This window comes from Ixodes scapularis, unplaced genomic scaffold (assembly GCF_016920785.2).
Source record: "Ixodes scapularis isolate PalLabHiFi unplaced genomic scaffold, ASM1692078v2 PGA_scaffold1__304_contigs__length_218370807, whole genome shotgun sequence".
NCBI classification, from domain to species: Eukaryota; Metazoa; Arthropoda; class Arachnida; order Ixodida; family Ixodidae; genus Ixodes; species Ixodes scapularis.
This window is the reverse complement of record NW_024609846.1, coordinates 13,296,767-13,317,253: the sequence shown is the minus strand read 5'-3', so window position 1 is coordinate 13,317,253 and position 20,487 is coordinate 13,296,767. Positions and strand designations below refer to the sequence as shown.

Genomic DNA, 20,487 nt, shown 5'->3' with positions numbered 1-20,487 from the left:
TGCACAGCTTTTGTCGTGAGCGGATAATGTCCCTCCCCGCATATTACGCTTCACAAAGTCTCTTTTAGATGGCTGCAGGCATTTGTCCTGTTCGAGTGCTGTGCTGTACAAAATGAGCTTTTGCTACTAGCTGTATTTTCGGTACGCTCTGCTGCTTGCTGAAGTTTATAGCCCTGCGAATGGTTTCGTATCGGGGTATATTTAATTCATTATTATATATTTGCGTGCACTCTTAAGCCGTAGTCTTATTTTATCAACGAATGCCAAGACCCAACACCAACCAACCTCGATGAACAACAAATGTTTCAAAGCACTGGGCATTCGCCGTCCACTTTGGCGTACATGACATAAACACAAGCAGACACAAAAAAACTGTTTACATCCGGGACTGTTGTCAGTTAACAATTGTACAAACAACCTAGTGAACGCCATTAAATGCATGTTTTCATCTGTATGTTTATTTCTAGTGCATGCCATCACCCTCAAGAAAAAGTAAACACTCGTTCATCATTTTCAATTCTAATCTAGTTTTGTTTTAAGCCTTCATATTTTGAGGATCTGACGATCAAAAGGTTCATCTGGGATGACACGCTGTTGCAACAGATCGTCTCGTCCCACATTCGCAGAAAATGTGCTGTGGTCATGACTCTTCTTGCAAGGCGGGTGCACTCGGGCCTCTACTATCATTGTGCTTGTCAACCCGATCGGGAGTTAGTTTTATTTTAACTTATTTCCCTGCTCTCGCAGGACCCGGCGACCGTTTAATGACACTCTTTTTTCGTTCAGATGAATGTGAGTTCCGCAAGCTCGGTCGTGCAAACTGTCGCAGAATACACATTTTTCATAAAGCTTTCATTCATATCGTTACGTCAAAGTTTATACCTACTATACCGAATCTCACCGTACAGTTTGACTGATTAAATCTGGCACTGCAAAAAAAAAAAAAAAAAAGAAAGAAAACTGGAGTGAACTTATCTGTACGTTGATGGAGAAGTATTCCTTTATGTTTCGAAAACACTTCCACATCGGAACCTCTGGGTCCTTTTATTAGTGCACCCATTCACGCCTAGAAATTTCATTTTGCAGTAGCCCCGAATGAAAGCATTAAAGTTCCCCGCGCAGTCCGAAACTTCACCGAGCAGCCAAAGAGAGTACGTGCAAGGAGCCGAGAGACTCGCTCCGCAACCCGGCACACCGTCGGCTGCGACATGTTCACAAGGTTCCCGTAACAACTTGAAACGCCTCGGCACCACAAAAGCTCGAAGCAACGATGAGGTGCAGCATTGGTGAGGGTGGCAGGCCCTGAGCACTCGCGCTCCCGGCAGAGACAGCAGAATGCTCGCTACGGTTGCCTTCATGGAGCGGTACCGCACAAGAAACTCGAGCTCAGTGAAGTGTTCTAGCGGGTTCACGTAATCCCTGAAACACCGTCTTGACACATGTCTTGATAGGCTATCGCCTGCGTCATCGTAGAGGATCTCTTTTGCGCTTAGAACGAAGTGCACGAACTCCGCGAACGACTTGTCGGCCGCCATGACACTCGCAACGCGAGTCGAGGAGCTTCTCGAGGCAGCGCCGGAGCTACCTCGAGATTCTCGAGGAAAGTGTCGAGTATTTCCTGGAGCTGAGGAGCGTTTGGAGTGGAGGCCGGTTTATGAAGCGTAAAACCGCCCTCGAATGGAGTTCCCAGTGGAGTTCGAGTAAAGTTCGAATCGAGGCCTTTTATAAATTTTGCTGTAAATACTTTTTTGAGCTGCACCTCTTTGTTGGTATAGTCGCAAATTTTAGACTACAAAAGCACTCTCGCGATGCCAGTGGGACTTTGTTTTAGATTACTACTGATATAATTTGTGAATCATCAAGTAATGTCCCACTTCTATCATTATATTGGAACGCATTCTAGGTACGTACATTTTAATGTTTCGAACAACAGCCAGGTCAGAAGCGTTAATTAGACATGCAGTTGTCCATTTCTACTTTATTTTATTTCCCCAATATCAAACATAAATTTAGTATTTTGTTAGTTATACAATGCAACATATTTGTAGAACGTTTTAAACAAATATTTATGAGAAGACACTGGGGCCACTTCTCGGAACCACCTTGAATGCTTTCCGCAGTAATGCGTGTTTATTCAGGAAGGCTTGGGCCAGTCATGTTAGCTGTCGGCTTTACACATCTTCCATTCTTGCATACTCCTCCAAAAAAGCCCAAAACTCTCTGGGGAAGAGAAATCACAATAAAAGTATAATTTTAATACCATCTATAAACTTCATATTGCAAAATACACCATGTTTGGCATTATAATGAAACCTATACAATCACTTTTTTAAACAAAATGTTATGAACTAATTATTGTTTTACAACGTGTTAGCATGATTAAATAACACTGCATCTTTTGAAGTTTTCATTGATATACACACTACGTTTAATAAGCCCAAAACTCCCTGGGGAAGAGAAATCACAATAAAAGTATAATTTTAATACCATCTATAAACTTCATATTGCAAAATACAACATGTTTGGCATTATAATATAACCTAAACAATCACTTTTTTAAATAAAATGTTATGAACTAATTATTGTTTTACAACGTGTTTGCATGATTAAATAACACTGCATCTTTTGAAGTTTTCATTGATATACACACTACGTTAAATTTTTTTTCCGCGTCGACAAAATAGATTTACAGATGTTTAAGTTACGGTTTACACACGCTTTCGAATTATGTGATCTATCACATTTTCTCTTGCTTGGAGCTCGTTTTACTAATCTAAAACTCCTCCAATAAAAGAATAAAAGAACTCTGAAATCACGCAATTTCGTACATGAGGCAGTGTACCCTCAAGGATAGTCTCGTAACTTCACGTACTGATTATCACTAAAGAATAAAAAAATATCGCTCTCTTATGCTTTTTAAAGAGTGCCCAAATTCAATAGAGAGGAATGTTACTGTCACGGGGATCGAATTCTTGAATGTTCAATGATTAATTACCGGCGAGTATTGATAATTTGCCGATGTTTAAGAAATAATAATATCTAAGAATTTCGTTAATCTAAGCTCCCGATTTCTAACATGCAACATACAGAATTGAAACAAGACCTGCGGGAAAAGTCGGAAAATGCTAGGCGATGGAGGATTATTATTAGTACTCGAGATAGAAACTTGCTATTGGACGAAGCCATCTCTGAAACAACTTTTTACTGAAACACTGACTTGACAAAACTTCTAAGATTGACTAAATGTTAGACCTTTTATTGGTTGATGTGATACGAAACAGTGGCAGACCAAATTGTTTAATTTCAGGTTATTGTAATAGTAAATTTTGTGCACTTCACGCTCTCAGTTAATCTACTACGGCATCCATCAGAAAAATAGTCATGATTTATTTATTTCCTGCCATTCTAGATGTTCATTAATTCTGAAATAGTTGCTGTCGTAGGATTCAAGGTAGTTCCGATATCAGTTTGGGAAAGCAGGGGATTGATTAGCGCCTCTTGATTAGAGAGGACGGGATTACCCACACGAACGTATCCATTTTGATACGTTCGTTTGTCATGCGTTTGCAGTAATTTGAAAAAAAAACAAAAGCGCGACAACATTTTCCTGACGGAACGCAGAGGCAAGAAAGACAACAAGGAACGGATCACACTTCCATTATGTCCGATAGACTTAATTATACGGTGCATATTACGTGTAATTTTTTTTGTTATTTACTAGTTTATATTCGTCAAATCCAATTAACAGGTAGGTGATTTGTATTCTCAGTTCGAAAGCTATACTTAAGAAATTGGGAACAGCGCGCAAAAAAGACGAGGACAGCGAGAGTAGAGCACAGGGCAAGCGCTGACTATCAACTTAAGTTTTATTAAAAACGGCTCAAACAAGAAAACACCACACAGCCAACCAACGCCGTAACAACCAATTGCGTGTCGCTCACCAGGCATCTGTAAAATCTATCTATTTTTTTGTGAAGATAAACCGAAGGCTGGCTGACGCAGTGATCCGAGCCAGCTTTTTCTATTGCATGCGAATCCAGCACCTCTTTGCACTTTTGTGCGCCCCCTGCCAATGATTATGGTATCTTTGACGACTGGGTGACACATGCAGTCTCTGCAGTGTACGTATAAGTGACCTTTTGTCGTTTACTGCAGGGAAAGGGCATGTTCACGCATTCTCTCATTGACGCAGCGTCCCCATTGTCCCATACTTAAACCTAAAAATTTTATAGGGCTTTAACTTGGAAAAGCTTCTTTTTGGTGAGAACCATCTTATCTATCCTTGATACTGACTCAAGAACATCCCAACGCGATTACATTCTCAGCCAGTACAACGAGCGTGAACGATGCTGACAGGTATCGTCACTGACAGTTTAAGAAACTCAGGGCGTGGCTTACTTTGTTCGCAGTTCTTGCTTTGGGACTCTTTCGTCAAGGTTCTCGTGAGCTAAAACCGCAATCTAATTGACTTCGAAGCAGCAGTAAGTGGATCGGGAGTCAACATGCCCCGTGTTTTTTAGGCTGCTAGTGAACATAGCTGTTTTCAATCGCTATTTAAGTTTCCTATGGCTCGTGCCAGCGTCTGCTAAAACTGGTTCCCGATTCTCTAAAACGGTGACTGTTTTTGCAGCTCAACGAGGCCACCCGGAGTGTCCAAGATGCTGCAAGTTTGCCGAAAACGATTGCGAGGATTTAAAAAAAAGTTTTTTTCGATATTGTTCCTTTGATTTTTGAAATCATACGCAAAACAAAACCACTTGGAATTCACTAAGCGCAGGTCCGAATAAATGAACATTTATATGCAGAAGGCAGTATGACTACTCTGATTGCTTAGCTGTGGTTTTGTGAAAGGTTCACATATCAAAATTATATTCGCGCTTCCTAAAGACGTTGACCGCAAGAGACGCTATTGTGTTACATGTATTTCTATAAAAATCAGCAAGTGAACTCAAAGGTTTTGTTATTAAAATAAAAGATGAGAACGGCAGGCCGTCCCTCTCGAATGCCCTGCCTCTAGCGCGCGCTTGTTGCCTTCCGCCATTTCGTTGGCTGCGGGTGCATGCTCGAGGCTCATGAAACGCCGAGGCGTTATCGAATCTAATAAGCTTGCACTAAGAGTAGGTGCAGCTCTCTTGCATCCTCAACATGTCAGTGACCTAGGGGGAGCTATTTCAATGCAGAAACTGGCACTCCAGCAAAAATATGTTTCATGATTTTGTGTTTTATGATTAGTCAGAGCCGTTTCATAATATACTGGCAGTGTATTCGGCGGTTTTATATCGCTGAAATTATACCCACCCTGCAAGGCGTTCCGTCCGGCTTAGGCTCGAGGGTAAAGCCCGGAATAGAGCGGAACCCCCAACGTCCATGTTGGCACTTAAAAAGGCATTGCCGAAGTACTGGCTGAAAGGAAATTGACGAAGGAGGCAAAAATACATTATATTTAATTTGTCAAACCTTTTTAAACTCCGAAAACAATGTAACTTGAAACTGCCTCATATATATATCCGATCACGAATTTTGAGTTAAATCAAAATTATAGTAGTGTTTAATAACATGTCGAACAGCCAACTCCATGAGTCACTTTCAAAGAGCAGATTGCATTAAGGTATTTAAACGGAATCTAAATAATAGAACACAGTGTAATGTGTACGGATATTCTAATGAGCATATGAACCATATTAATAATTCCTTAAATGAACGAATATTAAACTGTAACGGAACAAGCCGTAAATTGGCAGTGGGTTCCTCGACTTTATCAGTAAAAGAGGGCAGTTATTTTATCCATATATCCATCTTTTCTTCTCAGGCAAGTGCGGGTTTCGTTGTGCCTCATCAACAGAAGGAAGAGAAAAATGTCGCTCTAAACAAGTCTTTCTCAGATAGTTAGAGTATAGAATGAAATAAAATTACATATAATTCTGGGTATAAAATGGTTAGGAGGGTGTATTTAGGCTCCATAGATTTGTTGAAAAAAAGCTGCGAAAGCTACAATAAAGCGGTTTGTGCAGGTGAATTTTACAGCCAGGGGACATAGTGAAGGGAATATTCCTCAAAGCCGGAATAACTGACTAATATATGCTCATTTTTGTTTGTCAAAGTAAACATATTTTATTAATATTAAACTTGCTGAGTGAAATCAAAAACCACAAAATTAATCAATTTTAGAAAGACTTGGAATAGGTGAGAAACACCAAGGAGCGGTGAAGTTACCACTCGTGTAGCAGGAACAAGGCTACCTGTGCGATAACACACTTGCGCGGTTTATTCGTCTCTGATCAGTGTTTTCTAACTGCCAGCCTTTTGGTGTTACACGAGTGGTAATTGTACTACTGCTCATCCCACGCGCTCAAAGCATTCTAAAATTACTAATGTAGTGTTTTTTTGAGGCTTAGCAAATTTGTAATTTGAAAAATATGTTCATTTTTACTGGTTAGAAAGTTACTGAACAAAATTTACTTAGTTTGTAGCGGTCAAGCGACGCCACAATAAAAGGATTTAAAAAAAAAGAGCGACCAAAATCCGTCCAGCTGCCTCCTTGTTCACTGCTAGTTTAACACTGTTTTTTTAGCTACGTGTTACCCTGAGTATATACTTTAATATGATGCTAAGACGTCAAGTACATGTTTCTTGCTAAAAAAAAAAAAAAAAAAAAAAAAAAAAAAACGTTTATCGGTGGATTGTTAAGCAATGCGTTAGCATGACTTTCGGGAAACGTCACACACGTTCCCCTTTGAGAAACGCTAACTCTGACTCCTTCACTCTTCTATTTTGGCTTTCCCTTTTGGCTTTATATTTTGCTTCCTCTATTTTTTGCTGCCTCTTTTTGGCTTCATTACGGGGTCAGTGTTAGCGTTTCCCACGGGTCATGCTAACACATTCCCTAAGGATTCACCAATGGATCTACCTTTAATTTTTTTTTCGGCTTCTGTCGCACGCAGACCTGCGTTGGGTTTCCGCTTCTTGCGTTGCATTATTTCCAACCGAACTAACCGCTGCTTCCACTCCTCTGTCTCGTTCGCCCGCCTTGCACGCTTAGCAGCGGCATCCGCTGCCTGCGCTGCTTTCGCGGTTTCCCGGTTTCCCGCGCGCGTATTGGCTTCCGCCCCGTGACGTCACCTCCCTCCCGCCTTTGTCCCTCAGTATTCTCCTCCTCTGTATGCGGCGCGCTTCCCTTTCCACGGTGTTGTCCGCAGACGGAGGGCGCCAGCTTTTTGCTGCCATGTTGGTACTAATGCTAATGCATTAATAAAAACGAGTTTATATCACTCATGCCATAATTTTTCACAAAGTGGCCGACATACTTGAGGACGCCCTATTGAAAATTCTCATTTGTATGAGAAATTTTTGTGTCCAATAAACACATATGAATCATACAAGATATATAAGAACATATCAGAACCGTATAAGAACCATATAAGAGCTATATAAGAACTATATAAGATATATGAGAACATACAAGCACCATATAAGAAACTAGTGAGAAGTTTCTTATACGTTTCTTATGGGGTTCTTATATATCTTATATAATTCTTATATAGTTCTCATATAATTCTTATATGGTTCTTATATGTTCTTTTATATCTTGTATGATTCATATGTGTTTATTGGACACAAGAAATTTCTTATACAAATGAATTTTTTTACTAGGGCGATTCCTGAGTTCTCTCCGTTTAACTCTTTTTTTTTTTTTTGCTATGCATTTCTTTTCCCCAGGCATGAACGAACTTGAGTGCATCGATCGCCATTTTAGATTAAATTAGAAGTTTCATGAGATAAAGGGGAACTTATGTGACACAAGGTCTTACCCATGTCCTTGTGCAATTCGGTTCAGCTGCCTGAACTGCAACAAAAAGATATCGTAAAGATTGCGCAAAAGTATTAACTCGACCAGTCGTCCAAGTTTTTATAGTAGATTTAGAACTTCGGGAATTTTAGTTGAATTAAGAATCATTCAGAAGATTTCATCAGGGGTGCCGGAAGTCGATGTCACCGGTAGAAGATAGTCATTGTGCCCTTCAGACGTAACGCACGCGTGGCTGCATTTGAGGTAAAATTACCACTGGTCAGTGAAGTAAGTTGCTATAGCCTTTATTCAGTGGCAACTTAAAAGACGTAGGATGTTGCTGATTTGGCTAATTTGCTCGATTTGATATTGGACCGTTTATCGGCTAATGCCGCCACCTGACTGGCAGCGGAGAGTTCATAAAACTCGTAGGACTCGCAACAACCTGCTTCGCTCGAGCAATGCTACATTTATAATATCCTGATAACTCAAAAAATATTCCAGGCAGTGGGTTCAGAACAAAAGTGTGATAGGGTAGTGTCTTCTTCGTTAGATCTCATTCCGGCGCACGCAACACATAAGATATGCGTCACAGTTTTTGGGACCCCCGCAAGAGCTGCCATAACTGTGCTGTCTAGTCGGTGACAACACCCGCCAATCCCAAATGCAAACAATATTAATGAAACTTACTAAATATAAGTAACTTCGTAAAACATAATTTTGAGCGTATTGGTGTTTTTAACATTGCGTTCCATAATTACAATTACCATACACATTAGGTAGAGCAAAATGCCATCAAAAATAATTGATCGGTTGCCTTTATGCGAGATGATAGAAAAATACACATTGCAAATAATTAATGACTCCAATAGCTTCTTCCCCTAATTAATATACATAACTCTAAGAAGTCTAAATTTATTTTTATGTTACTTACAGCAGTAAAGTAAATAAAAAATACAGTATAACGGTGAATGATCTAAAATGTATATTTTGTTGTGGCCTTGAGCTACGGGACCACTTTTCTGGAAGTAGTCAACTTTATATTTAACCATTTTCTAGCTACATAATGTATTCAACAGCAATAAGTGATTCAACAATAAAAACTGTAGGGTCTGCTAGGCTTGTCATTATTCTAGGATGTTATTTGAAATTGTGATATCATAAAATTCGGGAACATTTTCTTTTTATGTTAATAGCCTGGGCAATTAGCACAAATATAAAAAAATATAAATTTATAACAAAACATTGATATAGAAATATATAGCCATAATCTAATGAACTCATCACAGCGCTACATGATTGGGGGATATAAATCTTACCAATGAGGCACATTGCTAGAAGGCCCAAAATGCAGCTGAAACGCATGGTCGCTGTAACCACAAAAGCTAGTGGTTCGGGTTTTCAAACCTTTCTATATATACTCAGTGTCTGCCTTTTGTTGAGTTTATGGTAAAGATCACGAAGCAAACACATCGTGACCTTTTGTGTCATGGTTCATAATTTCGTTTCCGTTGAGCTAGATTTTTGTTTTTTGGGAACCGCCATTTTTCTTTCTTCTCGCAAACCAGACCTTATGGTGTTTGGGGATAGTTTCTGCTTGCGTAAAAGTCGCCCTTTTCCATGTAAGTTGCTCACTCATAACCTTCTATTTACGTAGAAGCTCGGCAGTAGCTATTTTGTTTATATTTTTCTTGTTAGTAAGAATCTCAACATGACTATATTTTTTTTTTCAATTTCGTACCCATAAACAACCATCGATCTACGTTCTAAACTAGACGAACATAAATGCATAGAAAAATCTCCCAAGCCAGCGAAAGCGAAAATGCACATCACAGCTCGTTTTGTTAAATTTCTTTCTTGTCATGTGTGTCATGGTTTTAAACTCGAGTCGGTGAAACAGCGGGTGCCGTTTGTTTTTAAATTATTGTATCGTTGAAAGTAGATCTCCAAAACAGCAAACCATTGTTGAACCGACATCGGCACACCACTAGCAAAAAATGGCTCCAGTATTGGCCTAAGGTTAGTTTTCTTGAAAGCGCTAAATGATCCAATGTTGGACCATTCACTAATGCCATGCTGGTCCATGATTAAAAGAATATTTAAACTCACATTGGACCATAATTTCATCTATCGTTGGACCGCCATTTAACGAGCATTTAAGCCAAGGTTGGGTCTCAATTTAACCAGTACCTAAGCTATCATCGGATCACTGTTGGTTGTGGGTCTTACAACCAATATTGGCATATTGGTTTAATCGTTGGCTTATCCAATATTGGTTCCCAACCGTATGCTTTGGCAATTAGAATTTTGACATTTGATTTTCTCCGCGTGCTAGGCTATTTTCGGCAGTCATTTTCGGGAGTGCAGCTTTCTATTCGGATGTATTTATAGTGTTTAGTAGAACATTATAAATAAATCTGAAAAGAAAGCTGCAGTGGACAACTCACATTCACTGTGAAAAGACCTAAGTCAATACTGCATGCAGGGCAATATAAACGTCTGCAATGCAAATTGTACCGTAAGTACATTTTATTCAGAATTTCAATGGAAGAAGAAGGAAAACAAAAATAAGTACCAGGATTCATCACTGCAAGCTGTGAACCAGGCCGGAACTTGATGAGATCCCATGCAGGGGGCTGGTCACAGTGTTCTGAAAGAAATGCAAGCGGGGTCCTGAATTTAGATGAAGGGTTTCAGAGGCCCCATCTCTACCAGTTCCAACTAGGACACAACATACCACTGTAATATGTAATATTCCTTTACCTTTTTTATCGTCAGTCACTTTTAGTTCTCCCTTACCTTTGTCAGTTATTAATGTCAAAATAAAGTATAGCTTCATTATTCGTCGCCCTTTAATTAACTGATCGATTAATCGGTTCAGTTTCTCTCGAAGCATAAAATCTCAGAAAGGCCTACATGCTTTCTTTTAGATTTAATTTTCAAACTTTCTTTTTTCTTATTTAATGATACAGGGTGTTCCCGCAAAGGCGAGACAACTCGCTCCGGCGAAATCTACGCATCGCAGGGAAAAAAAAAGTTTATGCCGTTACAATGTGTGCCAGGTGCACTAAAAACACACACACACAAAAAAAAAAACAAGAGAAAAACATATATATTTATATAAATAGTGCAACTAACCCCTGCTGCCCTGTCCTCGCGCAACGCTGCAGAGGCTTGTTGCACTATTTCTCCACGTGGCGCGGTGCCGTCGGGACCGAGATGCGCTCCGATTGCAAACCGAAACTTAAAAACCCGACGAATTGCTGCGGTTTTTCAGAAAGCCGTAAAATGCTTCGGGTGCCTTCCATCGTTCCGGAATTTGCTGATATAGTGTTTTTCGATGATGCTGAGTAATTTTCTAATTGAAACCACGCCCTTAAACATAATATTAAAAAATTAATTACGCAAAAACATTTAACAATTTGATTATCCCGGACTTCAATAAGTTTCCTAAATAGGCCCCTGGTCCAGGACCAAAACGACACAAGCCTTTTATGAAGCACCTTGCATATAAATATATATATATATATATACCAGGTGTTTTTCTTTATCTTACAAATTTGCTTTAAAAAATGGCTCCGCCGTTTATTTTGTCTTTCGGCGGGTACGTAAAACTTTCATTCTTGATTCATTGGATTACCATACGGTTCACTCATCTGTATATATATATATATTGCCGCGCGCATGGTCACGGTCTTCTAGAAGATTCCCGGTCATTCTCGCAGCAGACGTAACTTTCCTTCTGCTTTGTTATTCTCGAAAGTGCCAGCTCATCTTCGCCCCAAGCGCGCGACGCTCGAACCTTCTTTGCCGAACTTTCGAGATAGTGACGCAGGGTAGATAAGCAGCTGCCCGCGACCTTGTCGAGTCAGTCTCAGTCTCGCTCGCGCTCTCTGATTCGCCGCCGAATCGCCGCCTGCTTTTCTACTGCCTCGACGCGCTTTCGTTACTTATTTTTGGTTGGCACAAGTTCGCCCATTAAACCTTTATTTTCAGTTTACTCTTTGCTTTCTCGTCGCCTTAATTCGTGACAATATATATATATATATATATATATATATATATATATATATATATATATATATATATATATATATATATATATATATATATATACATACATACATATATACTGGGTGTCCCAAGTAGCGGCCACGCTCTTTAAATCGACCGCGAAATTCGGTTTCTTAACCTATCGCGCTACGACTTTGTGAAGCGTTGCCCAGAGATGGCGCTTTTTTTTTTTGTGTAAAATTTGCAATGAACGAACTTACTTGAGGAAAAAGTAAAGAGAGAAAAAGGCTTAGCTCCTATGGAAACACAGCGAAGCCAACGGTCTTCAAACAATACTGCGCAATTTCGCACGGGAGACAAGAGGTGGCGCAAGCGGTCGAGGATGCCAACTGCCGTCAAGGAAAGAGCATACGGCGCCGAGAGCCGGCGTCTTTAGCAGACGATGTTTCAAACACACTTGTACCTTCCCGGAGAAGGTGCACGGTCTGGATGTGATGCAGTCAATTCCTGCGTTGAAAACAGCAAATCGCGATAACCACACATAAATGGCGGCGCCTCGTTCTTTGGTATTTCGAACGTCCGCCATCAAAGTCAACGGAGCAAGCAAGCTTTGATGGCTGTCGGCACAGAAAGCAAACGTCAAAGAGATATCGTGACGTATTTACTGGATTTAATGCAACGTTGCCCCCCGATCGACGAGAGTAGCGTGAGTAATTACTCCATAGTAAACAACCCGCTTCTGGAACGTGAGTTCTGACATCATCGAGTAAGCGGGAGTAGGTTTTGAAACGCCACGGTACGAAACCTTTACTTTGGAGTCGGATCAACCAAATTTTGGAAACAAGCCTAGGAGACAACAGTACTGCCCTCCAAAATAAGTAGAGGCGCAGGTAAGACACCTGGGTCGGCTTGCTAGACTCAGCGTCCGTGAAAAAAGAAGCACTGCAGAAGCGAGCGCACGAGGGGAGTGGCACGGGAAGCTGAATGTCAAGCGCTCGCGTGCCCAAGGCTTGGCAGGCTTTCTTTCACAGTTTAAGAAAACACGCCAAATCAAGCAAGCCGGCCCTGGCCCGGCTTGCTTAGATCAGAGTCTTAGCTGAGACTGAGTTAACGAAAGTCTTGAAACGCAGTTTCAGTCCCGCTTTGGCAGTGCTTTCTTTCCACACTCTCAACTGAGACGCGGTTTCTAGCAAGCCGGCTCAGACGTTTACTGTTGTTTTGTTCTCCCGACCTGTCCTTACTGAGAACTCAATTGATCTAGGTTAAATTATAGATAGTGATTAAAAATATTAGTAAAATAACAGGAAGGTTAATCAATCGATTGCTTAGCCCTACTCTTGCAACATGTTAATCACATTCTCGCCATTTAAGTTCACACCTATATTTCTACGTTGATCAAAGAACAAACTGTTTAATACCTACTTCATTTGGGGTACAGAAATATGTAGTTATAAATGTGTCCATATTGCCTCCATATTAATTACAAGTTCTAAATCAAACAGCTGGTCTCTCTCTTCGGCTCACCAGCGTCCAATATACTGCTAAGTTAACAGTCCAATAAATAACCTGTTATACGAAAAGAACATGACCATTGAATAGAACATGACACTTGAAAAAATGAAGAATTTAAGAAATAATATACGCACTTAAAAGGGCTGTCGAGCAAAGACAATTACTGGTAACCACACTCAGATAACGCGGTGACATAACCGGCATTTCATTCAACACAACAAACCGCATCTTGGTAAATAACTACTACTGTGTGCTTCTGTGGTGTTCGACTTTGAACACACTTGGAGGACTTTACTAGAGCACATACGTCCCTCCGAAAAAACCGTCATATTTTAAAGGGACCATGAGAAGACAGCCATATTTTAAAGTGACCAGCACGCCAGCCAAATCCATGTCGCCTATTGGATGTGAGCCTACCTCACCAGTACTTTGATCATAAACAAATAGCCGACGAATGTTTCTCAACATTTTTGTTCAAGAATATTTTGATCCAAATTTTTTTAGCATAATTTGCGATGTGGCGGAAATCGACGAAATTTGTAATGCTCGGAGCCATGTGTCATCTATCGTGTGGTAAACGAAGCAAGAGAGATATCAGACTGCGCCTGCGCTGTTAACCCGCGGGCGTCGTCTACTGAGGAGTGAGGAGAGCTTCGCCACGCGCGTTGCATGGCGGTCGTGGTTCCTGCTATCAGCTGAAAAATATGGCGTCGGTGGTGATCGTCGCGACATGGTCGACGTGGTGGTACCACGTCGTTCCACATAGAGCGATATCTTTGACTAAATTATCGTCGTTTGTCGCGATGATAACCCCAATATCCTAGAAGGAGATACATCTAGAAAGTCGAAATGTTCGTGCCGTCGTCTTTGTATACTTCAAGTATAGTGGTGCTTTCTTTATCATTTGTGTCCTCGAACATCGCCTGGATTTCTAATTTTGAGCATTCCATCCGTATGCTCAAGTTCAAGGTATTACTGGTGCGTACTGTATTTAAAGGCATGTATGAAGGATGCGATTTTTAACGTGTTTCCATCACCAGAGAAAAGTCGTTAGTGTTAGCATTCTTGAAATCTCGCAACGTCTATGTGATCACGAATTTATGTTTACACATTACTATATTGATGCAAAGTATACATCGTTTTTTGCAATCGTAGAAAAGGCGGGTGGCGAGATTTGTACGATCGGTAAAGTCGTGTGTTAAAGCCGCGATCGTCAAAGGTGGCCTACTGCATCTTTTTCTTTTTGTTTTTCATCCAATCCTCCCTGCGACCTTATCCTGACGCAATAAAAATTTATAAAGCTTGAGCCAATAGAAAAGTGTTAATATTTTTCAACGCCAGTGAGTTGCAGCGCGTCCCCTTCTTTTTAGAGGTACCGCGGAAACTGCTAACGGCGGCGGAAAAGCAGCCGTCGTGCTGACAACCTGCTGCGTGTGTTGCAGACTGGATGCAGGAGTGTGTACGCGCAGCGCCAGAGAGGTTCCGGCCCCTTTCTTCCAAACGGACGCAGTCGTAGCTAACGCGCTTGTTGCAAGTGCCCGAATTCGTTTCTGCAGTTCCGGAGCTTAAAAAGAAACCGCGGCAGTTTCATGGCTTGCCACTTGAGGAACCCCGTTGAAGTCCTTGGTGTGGACTCATCAGTTGGAGGAACCCCAGGTCTAAGGTCATCCTTGTATGCTCGGAACAATCCGTACATTGGGGTCGCCCCTCCTTGTTTTTCGATTCTGACCAGGAACTGGAATTTACGCTGGAAGACTCGCCGCACTTTCGAGCAGGCGTACCGGCGTAAGGCACCAGTCCCATGCGGTCATGGTAGCGCAACATATCTAGTTGAATTTTGCGGAGCTGCGATGTGTCAAAGGCTATCTCGGTGATGAGAGGCGCCGATTCATAAAATATGCCGGTGGCATCGGCGCCATCAGCGTAGTAATACCATGTGGTTAAACCTACCGACACACCGCCAGCTCGCCGCTAACGCTCCCATTGCCGATAAAACTACCGGTCCCCGTGCCAGAGTACGTCAGGACCGTCAAAACTACACCGCGGCTTGTTTTGCGGCGAGATGAAAAGGAAGAAAAACTCTATGTTTTTGTTATTTTAGTGTAGAAGTTTATAAACCAAAAGTAAAACGGATGCCAGTTTGGCGTTCTGTGAACATTGAAAGTTAATGTAAAAAATATTTAGCAAAAGCAAAAAAAAAAAAAAAATGGTCCTTTTAACAACGAAAATTAAATAAAAATGACTTCGAACACAACGATAATAAATTAGAACGTCTCTCACAGTCTATTAGAATAAGAAGCACTTACAGGCACCGCTGTGCAGGGCCTTTCGAGCCGAGCGTTGTGGATTTCACGCTCGACTCGTCGGAGATTCCTGGCCGAGAGTTCGACATAGTCCAAACTCATCGGACCGGTTCATGACAAAACGCACATTGCGTAGTAAGAACACCTGTTCCCGCTGGTCAAGAGGTTCGCTCCTAGTCACTCGCATGGAAGAGAAGGCTGTTCGTGTTGTCTTCGGTTCGTTGAAGCTAGTGGTAACATGTATGCCCAAGCAAAGAAAGATCACCGGTGTTTAGGCGCTGCCGAAAGAATATACATTGTCTTGGCAATCGGCAAGTTGAAGATCGCGCTTGATATTATGACGAATTGCGCTGCTGGCGAAAGGAGCGCTAGAACCATCTTCTTGCTGGTTGAAGTAGGAGCAGACATGTACAAATTACTCAAAAAAGGTAGTTAAGTTAAGTTTCTGAGTATCGACGCCAAAAGTAGTTGAAGTAGAAATTACACACTTGTAATAGTAATTGAATAAACTACTAACTACTGTAAAAAAGTAGCGAATTACTTTGAAGTTACTTTCGAAGTTACTTTTTATGTTTTTGTGGCACCAAAATGAACAGAAGTTTTGATCAATGAAAAACCCTGCCAGCCGGAAATAAATGCAGTCATTTTATGACTTCCAAAATAGTTTATTCGCTCGCCGAAGCAATTGTCTTTCAAAGTTGTTATCGGAGAGTTTTCCTCTTTTCCTTCCAATAACGTCCTCGGTCAAGCTAAAAAGACGTTCCACCGTGGCGCTGGATGCAAAGACAGCGTTCAATTTCAGAAGCAGGCTGTGCAGGGTCGGGTAAGCGAGTGTCGGCATCTTTGGTGTCCATGACGAAACATGTGAGGCTTGCCTCGGCTGAGGGTGTTTTATAACAAACTCTCCTCTTTTTTTTTTCTTTTTTTCTTCGGAAAGTTGAGATTGTTATGACTGGCCCCTCTTTATTCTCACGACGTTCGGAGATTTCGCCGAGCGAGTGCACCTGACCGTCAAGGGATCAAGTCTCGCGCCACGGCGATAAGATCATCCGGACGATTGCGCGTCTCGTTGCAAAGTTATAGCTACGCCACTTAAAAAAAAATGTTTTTCGCCGTTGACGTTGGGTTTAACAAAAGAATCACCCGAGGGTGACTCGAAAATCCTCGCCGGCGACTACGGTATCCTGACGCGCCTGACAACTAAAACGTTTTCAACAAAGAGGAGGTCTCCCTGGCGTGGAAGGTCGGAAGGACGCGAAGGATTACGTGAACAAGCATCGGCGCTCGTACAGTTGCAGCTGGAATAGGGAACGTGCTCCCATGAACTGATTATCCGTGTCTGCGTTTGTGCGCGGGGGAGTCCGGCTCTGCAAGGGAGTGTGCGCTGACGACGAGGCGACTATGGGAACAGGTGCCCAGCTGCGAGGTCATCCCAGTGGCGCCTACCGTGGAACCTACCACTTGAGTCCGAACTCACTAAAGGCACACAACATGAAAACAACAACAACCTTCTTTCACGGTTGCAGATGGAAACGCGGCGCTTGCGTGCATTACCGGATTAGGTCAACACCCGTCCAAGGCTTGTCAAGCATTTCTGACTGCGTTCGTGCGCGCCGGTGTTATGTTTGGGCTGCTCGTCGTCGCCACCTTGGCCCAAGGACGCCGGTGATGCAGTTTCTAGGGCTGCCGAGTGTAAGTGCGTGGGAACGGAATGTGAGGGGGCCCCTTGTTCGTGAACACCACTTAATCTGCCAGCGTCTTATTTATTACTGCACTCAAACTTTTGGGATGAAAAAAATAGGATTAAATTTCGAAAGTAGTTAGTAATTTGAGTAGAAGTTACCTGGAAAACGTAGTTAAATTAAACTACTAATTACCCAAATAAAGTTGTAATTGAAAGTTACCAAGTTATTCGGAAAAGTAGTTAATCTACAGTAGTTTGAGTAGAGTAGTTGAACTACGTCCAAGTCTGAGTAGGAGCAGCGTGGATGAGAGAGATGCCAAGCCGCTTCTCGCCCAATAAAAACACTAAGCAAAATAAAAAAAAAAAGAAAACACTCAAACAACTTAAAAACTGACACGACGGTGTCTTGATATAAACATGTCGACATTGCCATTCTTTTCCCTGGGAGAAAAGAGCTCTTTTTGCTGAAAGAACTAGCAAAACTTGCGAGGCGTCTCTCTCCGTCTGCAGTTCGCGGTTGCGCGTTGGAAATCGAGGGTACCGTCCCACTGTCTTCCGGTCTTTGTCATGTGGCCATGGTTCACGCGACCCCACTTTCTGTGTGTGTGTGTGTGTGTGTGTGTGTGTGTGTGTGTGTTTTTGTGTGTGTGTGTGTGTGTTTCGCGGGCTGGACTTTGTCACCCCTATGCTGATAATGTAGAGGATGCTAAGGTGCTCGGTGAACCAATCGTGCGTCTATCTTTAATCACGTGATCACGCTCCCTCCCATACCCACGCGCAGAGTGCGGGGCAGGGGATGAAAGGGAGGCGATTGTCCGGTCCGGCGGGCACGTTGCTAACCCCTCGCACTGTCAGCTTAGGAATGAACCTAGTCCTCCTCGCCCAACGACACGGAGTCTTCGTCGCTCACGAAGGAGAGATTTGGATATAGGGTGTGTAGGGAAAAAGGAAGGGGAACTGCTGCCGTGTTACCCTCGCTTGCCCTTTCCGAGGGAGGGATAGGGTTCTTGCGCCGGGAGTTTAGCCGAGCTCGGCCGAGGGACCTTCGTAAGCAATTCCTTCTGAAGCCGTCGGCGCGCCTCTCTCTTGCACTGTTCCCTCTCTCGAATTCTTCCTCCTGTCTTTGCGCGCATTTACAGCCATTTGCATCCTCCCTGCTCGGATTGCTTGAGGCCCTGTCACACTGAGGCAACAGTTGGACAACCCTATCCGACAACACGAGGAAATCGTGTTGCCGGCGACCCTGTGTCACATTGCGGCAACAACAACAGTTGGGCAACATTTTGCCGCCGCTCGGAAACCGTGTTGGCCAATTTGTGTCCCGACCACCCTGTCACACCGCGCTGACGGCGGGGCCAACAAGGGGAACACCCTCTTGATTGTTCACCTTCGTTCGTTTGCGGCACTGCGTCGCTGGAAGTGGGACTCTACAAAGTGCTAATGCGTTCGAAGGGCTGGGAAGACATCAATCAGTAACTGTGATTAGAAAACTTGACACGGGGAGTATTTCCAACCCTTTATTTAATCAAAATGTTTTTTATTCGCTCACAAAGCATATTTCCCCAACCAAATAAAGTGAGATCGTTCATATATGTTCCGGGTTTCCGTCACCGTATAAAGTGTTTCTGTACGCGTTAGCACCGGCAATCTCCTTGAAGCGTATTTTGTAGCGTGGCGTTAAGCTGAATTAACAGTGCTTAAACACTGTGACACCAACACGACCGGCCTTCATAACAATCGGTGGAATAAATATTTTTCAACGCTGTCTATTTGCCTACCGCGTGCTGTGTGATCGCTTCATTTACCAATGCGTCCTGTTTTTGTTTTGTTTTTTGATACAACTTAGGTGTCTGATAGCGTTGTTTGGATAATCCAAGCACCAACAAATATGATTGAACAAAGCTGTCTTTTTAATGCTTCGAGTTTTTTTAATATTTGCTTTTCAGGATTACTTATTTATTATTGTTGAATTAACAGCGCAAATACGACAGGAAGGAGAGATAAGGGAGACAGGATAGAGCGCTGAACTAACAACTGACGTTTAATAAGAAGAGAAAGAAGAAGAAGAACCAAAGAATGCTTTTAAAACATGCATAATAAAAACCCGCAAAAACATATGCTATAGCTTGAGTTGCCTGAAAATGAATTGCTAAGAATACCAAGCTTTAAGCTGCTCGCTTAAATGACTTGTTGGAATCGATTGAGTCCTGGGACGACGTGAATAGAAATTCCGGTAGAAAAAAGAAAGAGGAAGTTTACGTTTAAAATATTCACCGAAGGACCGTTAAAGATCGCGACTTAAAAAGTAAAGTTCTTTTTGTGACAAGGCCACGGACGGCGCGCTTACGCAGGCATTCCCACAGGACAGAATAACCTGTGCCTCGTAGAGCTCGCGAGTTCGTCGTTCCCCTAAACGTTTCAGGATTTTTGTTTTCCTGAACAAGGCGGAGCACTGGCAGTCCCTGACATGTATGGCAAAGTGGCCGGATGGCGACGACTTTAGTGACACGGCATGTTCTCTTAGACGATCGTTGACACACCTTCCTGTCTGACCCACATACACTTTCCCACAAGTAAACGGTATTTCGTAAACGACCGCACATTGGCATTCGACGTATCTTTCTTGATGTTGAACTCCGCACCCATCTTGCTGCTGCTGCTTGTTGTTAATTTTCGGGCACAACTTCTTTAGTTTGTCCGGTGCAGACAACGCGACTTTGATGTTATACTTCGATGCAATCTTCTTAAGGTTGTGGGAAATCCGGTGAATGTATGGAAGCACAGCCGGTCGGATATTTGTGTCCCTTTGTATCGTCTGTCGTCCCCGTGTGGTGATAATAGACTCGGCGACGTCATACAAGATGGAACTCGGGTAGCCAGAATCTTGAAGACGCTGCACTTGATCATGAAAGCTTTCCCCCGCTGAATGTACACAGGATTTCTTTAGCGCCGCATTTAGGGAGTTTTTTTTTTTTTAATCTTTATCAGCGGGTGAGTAGGCATGCCATTCTACTTCCCTAGCACTAATGTGAACTAGTCGCTCGGCTTTTCTATTTTCAAAACCAGTCTCAACATTCAGACCATAAGTATTACAATTTCGACCATTGCTTTCCGAATTCCGCAGTAAAAGCATTCATCAAATTGTTTCAGCAGCCCGTCAGCCTTATTTTTTCTTAAATAACGTTTTC

The 20,487-nt window shown here is 42.3% G+C and overlaps 1 protein-coding gene across 1 annotated transcript; it reads right to left on the bottom strand.

Annotated features, from left to right (window-relative positions):
- Window positions 1-2,057: 2,057 nt before the first annotated feature.
- Window positions 2,058-9,151, bottom strand: LOC8033200. The gene is made up of 4 exons (XM_002402991.3): window positions 9,106-9,151; window positions 7,809-7,843; window positions 5,299-5,403; window positions 2,058-2,220 (listed from the first exon to the last, which is right to left on the bottom strand). The coding sequence occupies exons 1-4, from the start codon at window positions 9,149-9,151 to the stop codon at window positions 2,131-2,133; spliced, it is 276 nt and encodes a 91-aa protein (XP_002403035.3). The 3' UTR covers window positions 2,058-2,130.
- Window positions 9,152-20,487: the final 11,336 nt, after the last annotated feature.

Excerpts from the sequence above, each read along its gene's own strand:
- LOC8033200 (XM_002402991.3), bottom strand. The coding sequence starts at position 9,151 with ATGCGTTTCAGCTGCATTTTGGGCCTTCTAGCAATGTGCCTCATTG. Across the intron at positions 5,404-7,808 it reads CGAATTGCACAAGGACATGG|CCAGTACTTCGGCAATGCCT; the intron begins GTAAGACCTTGT and ends ATTTCCTTTCAG. Across the intron at positions 2,221-5,298 it reads CGGACGGAACGCCTTGCAGG|AGAGTTTTGGGCTTTTTTGG; the intron begins GTGGGTATAATT and ends TCTCTTCCCCAG.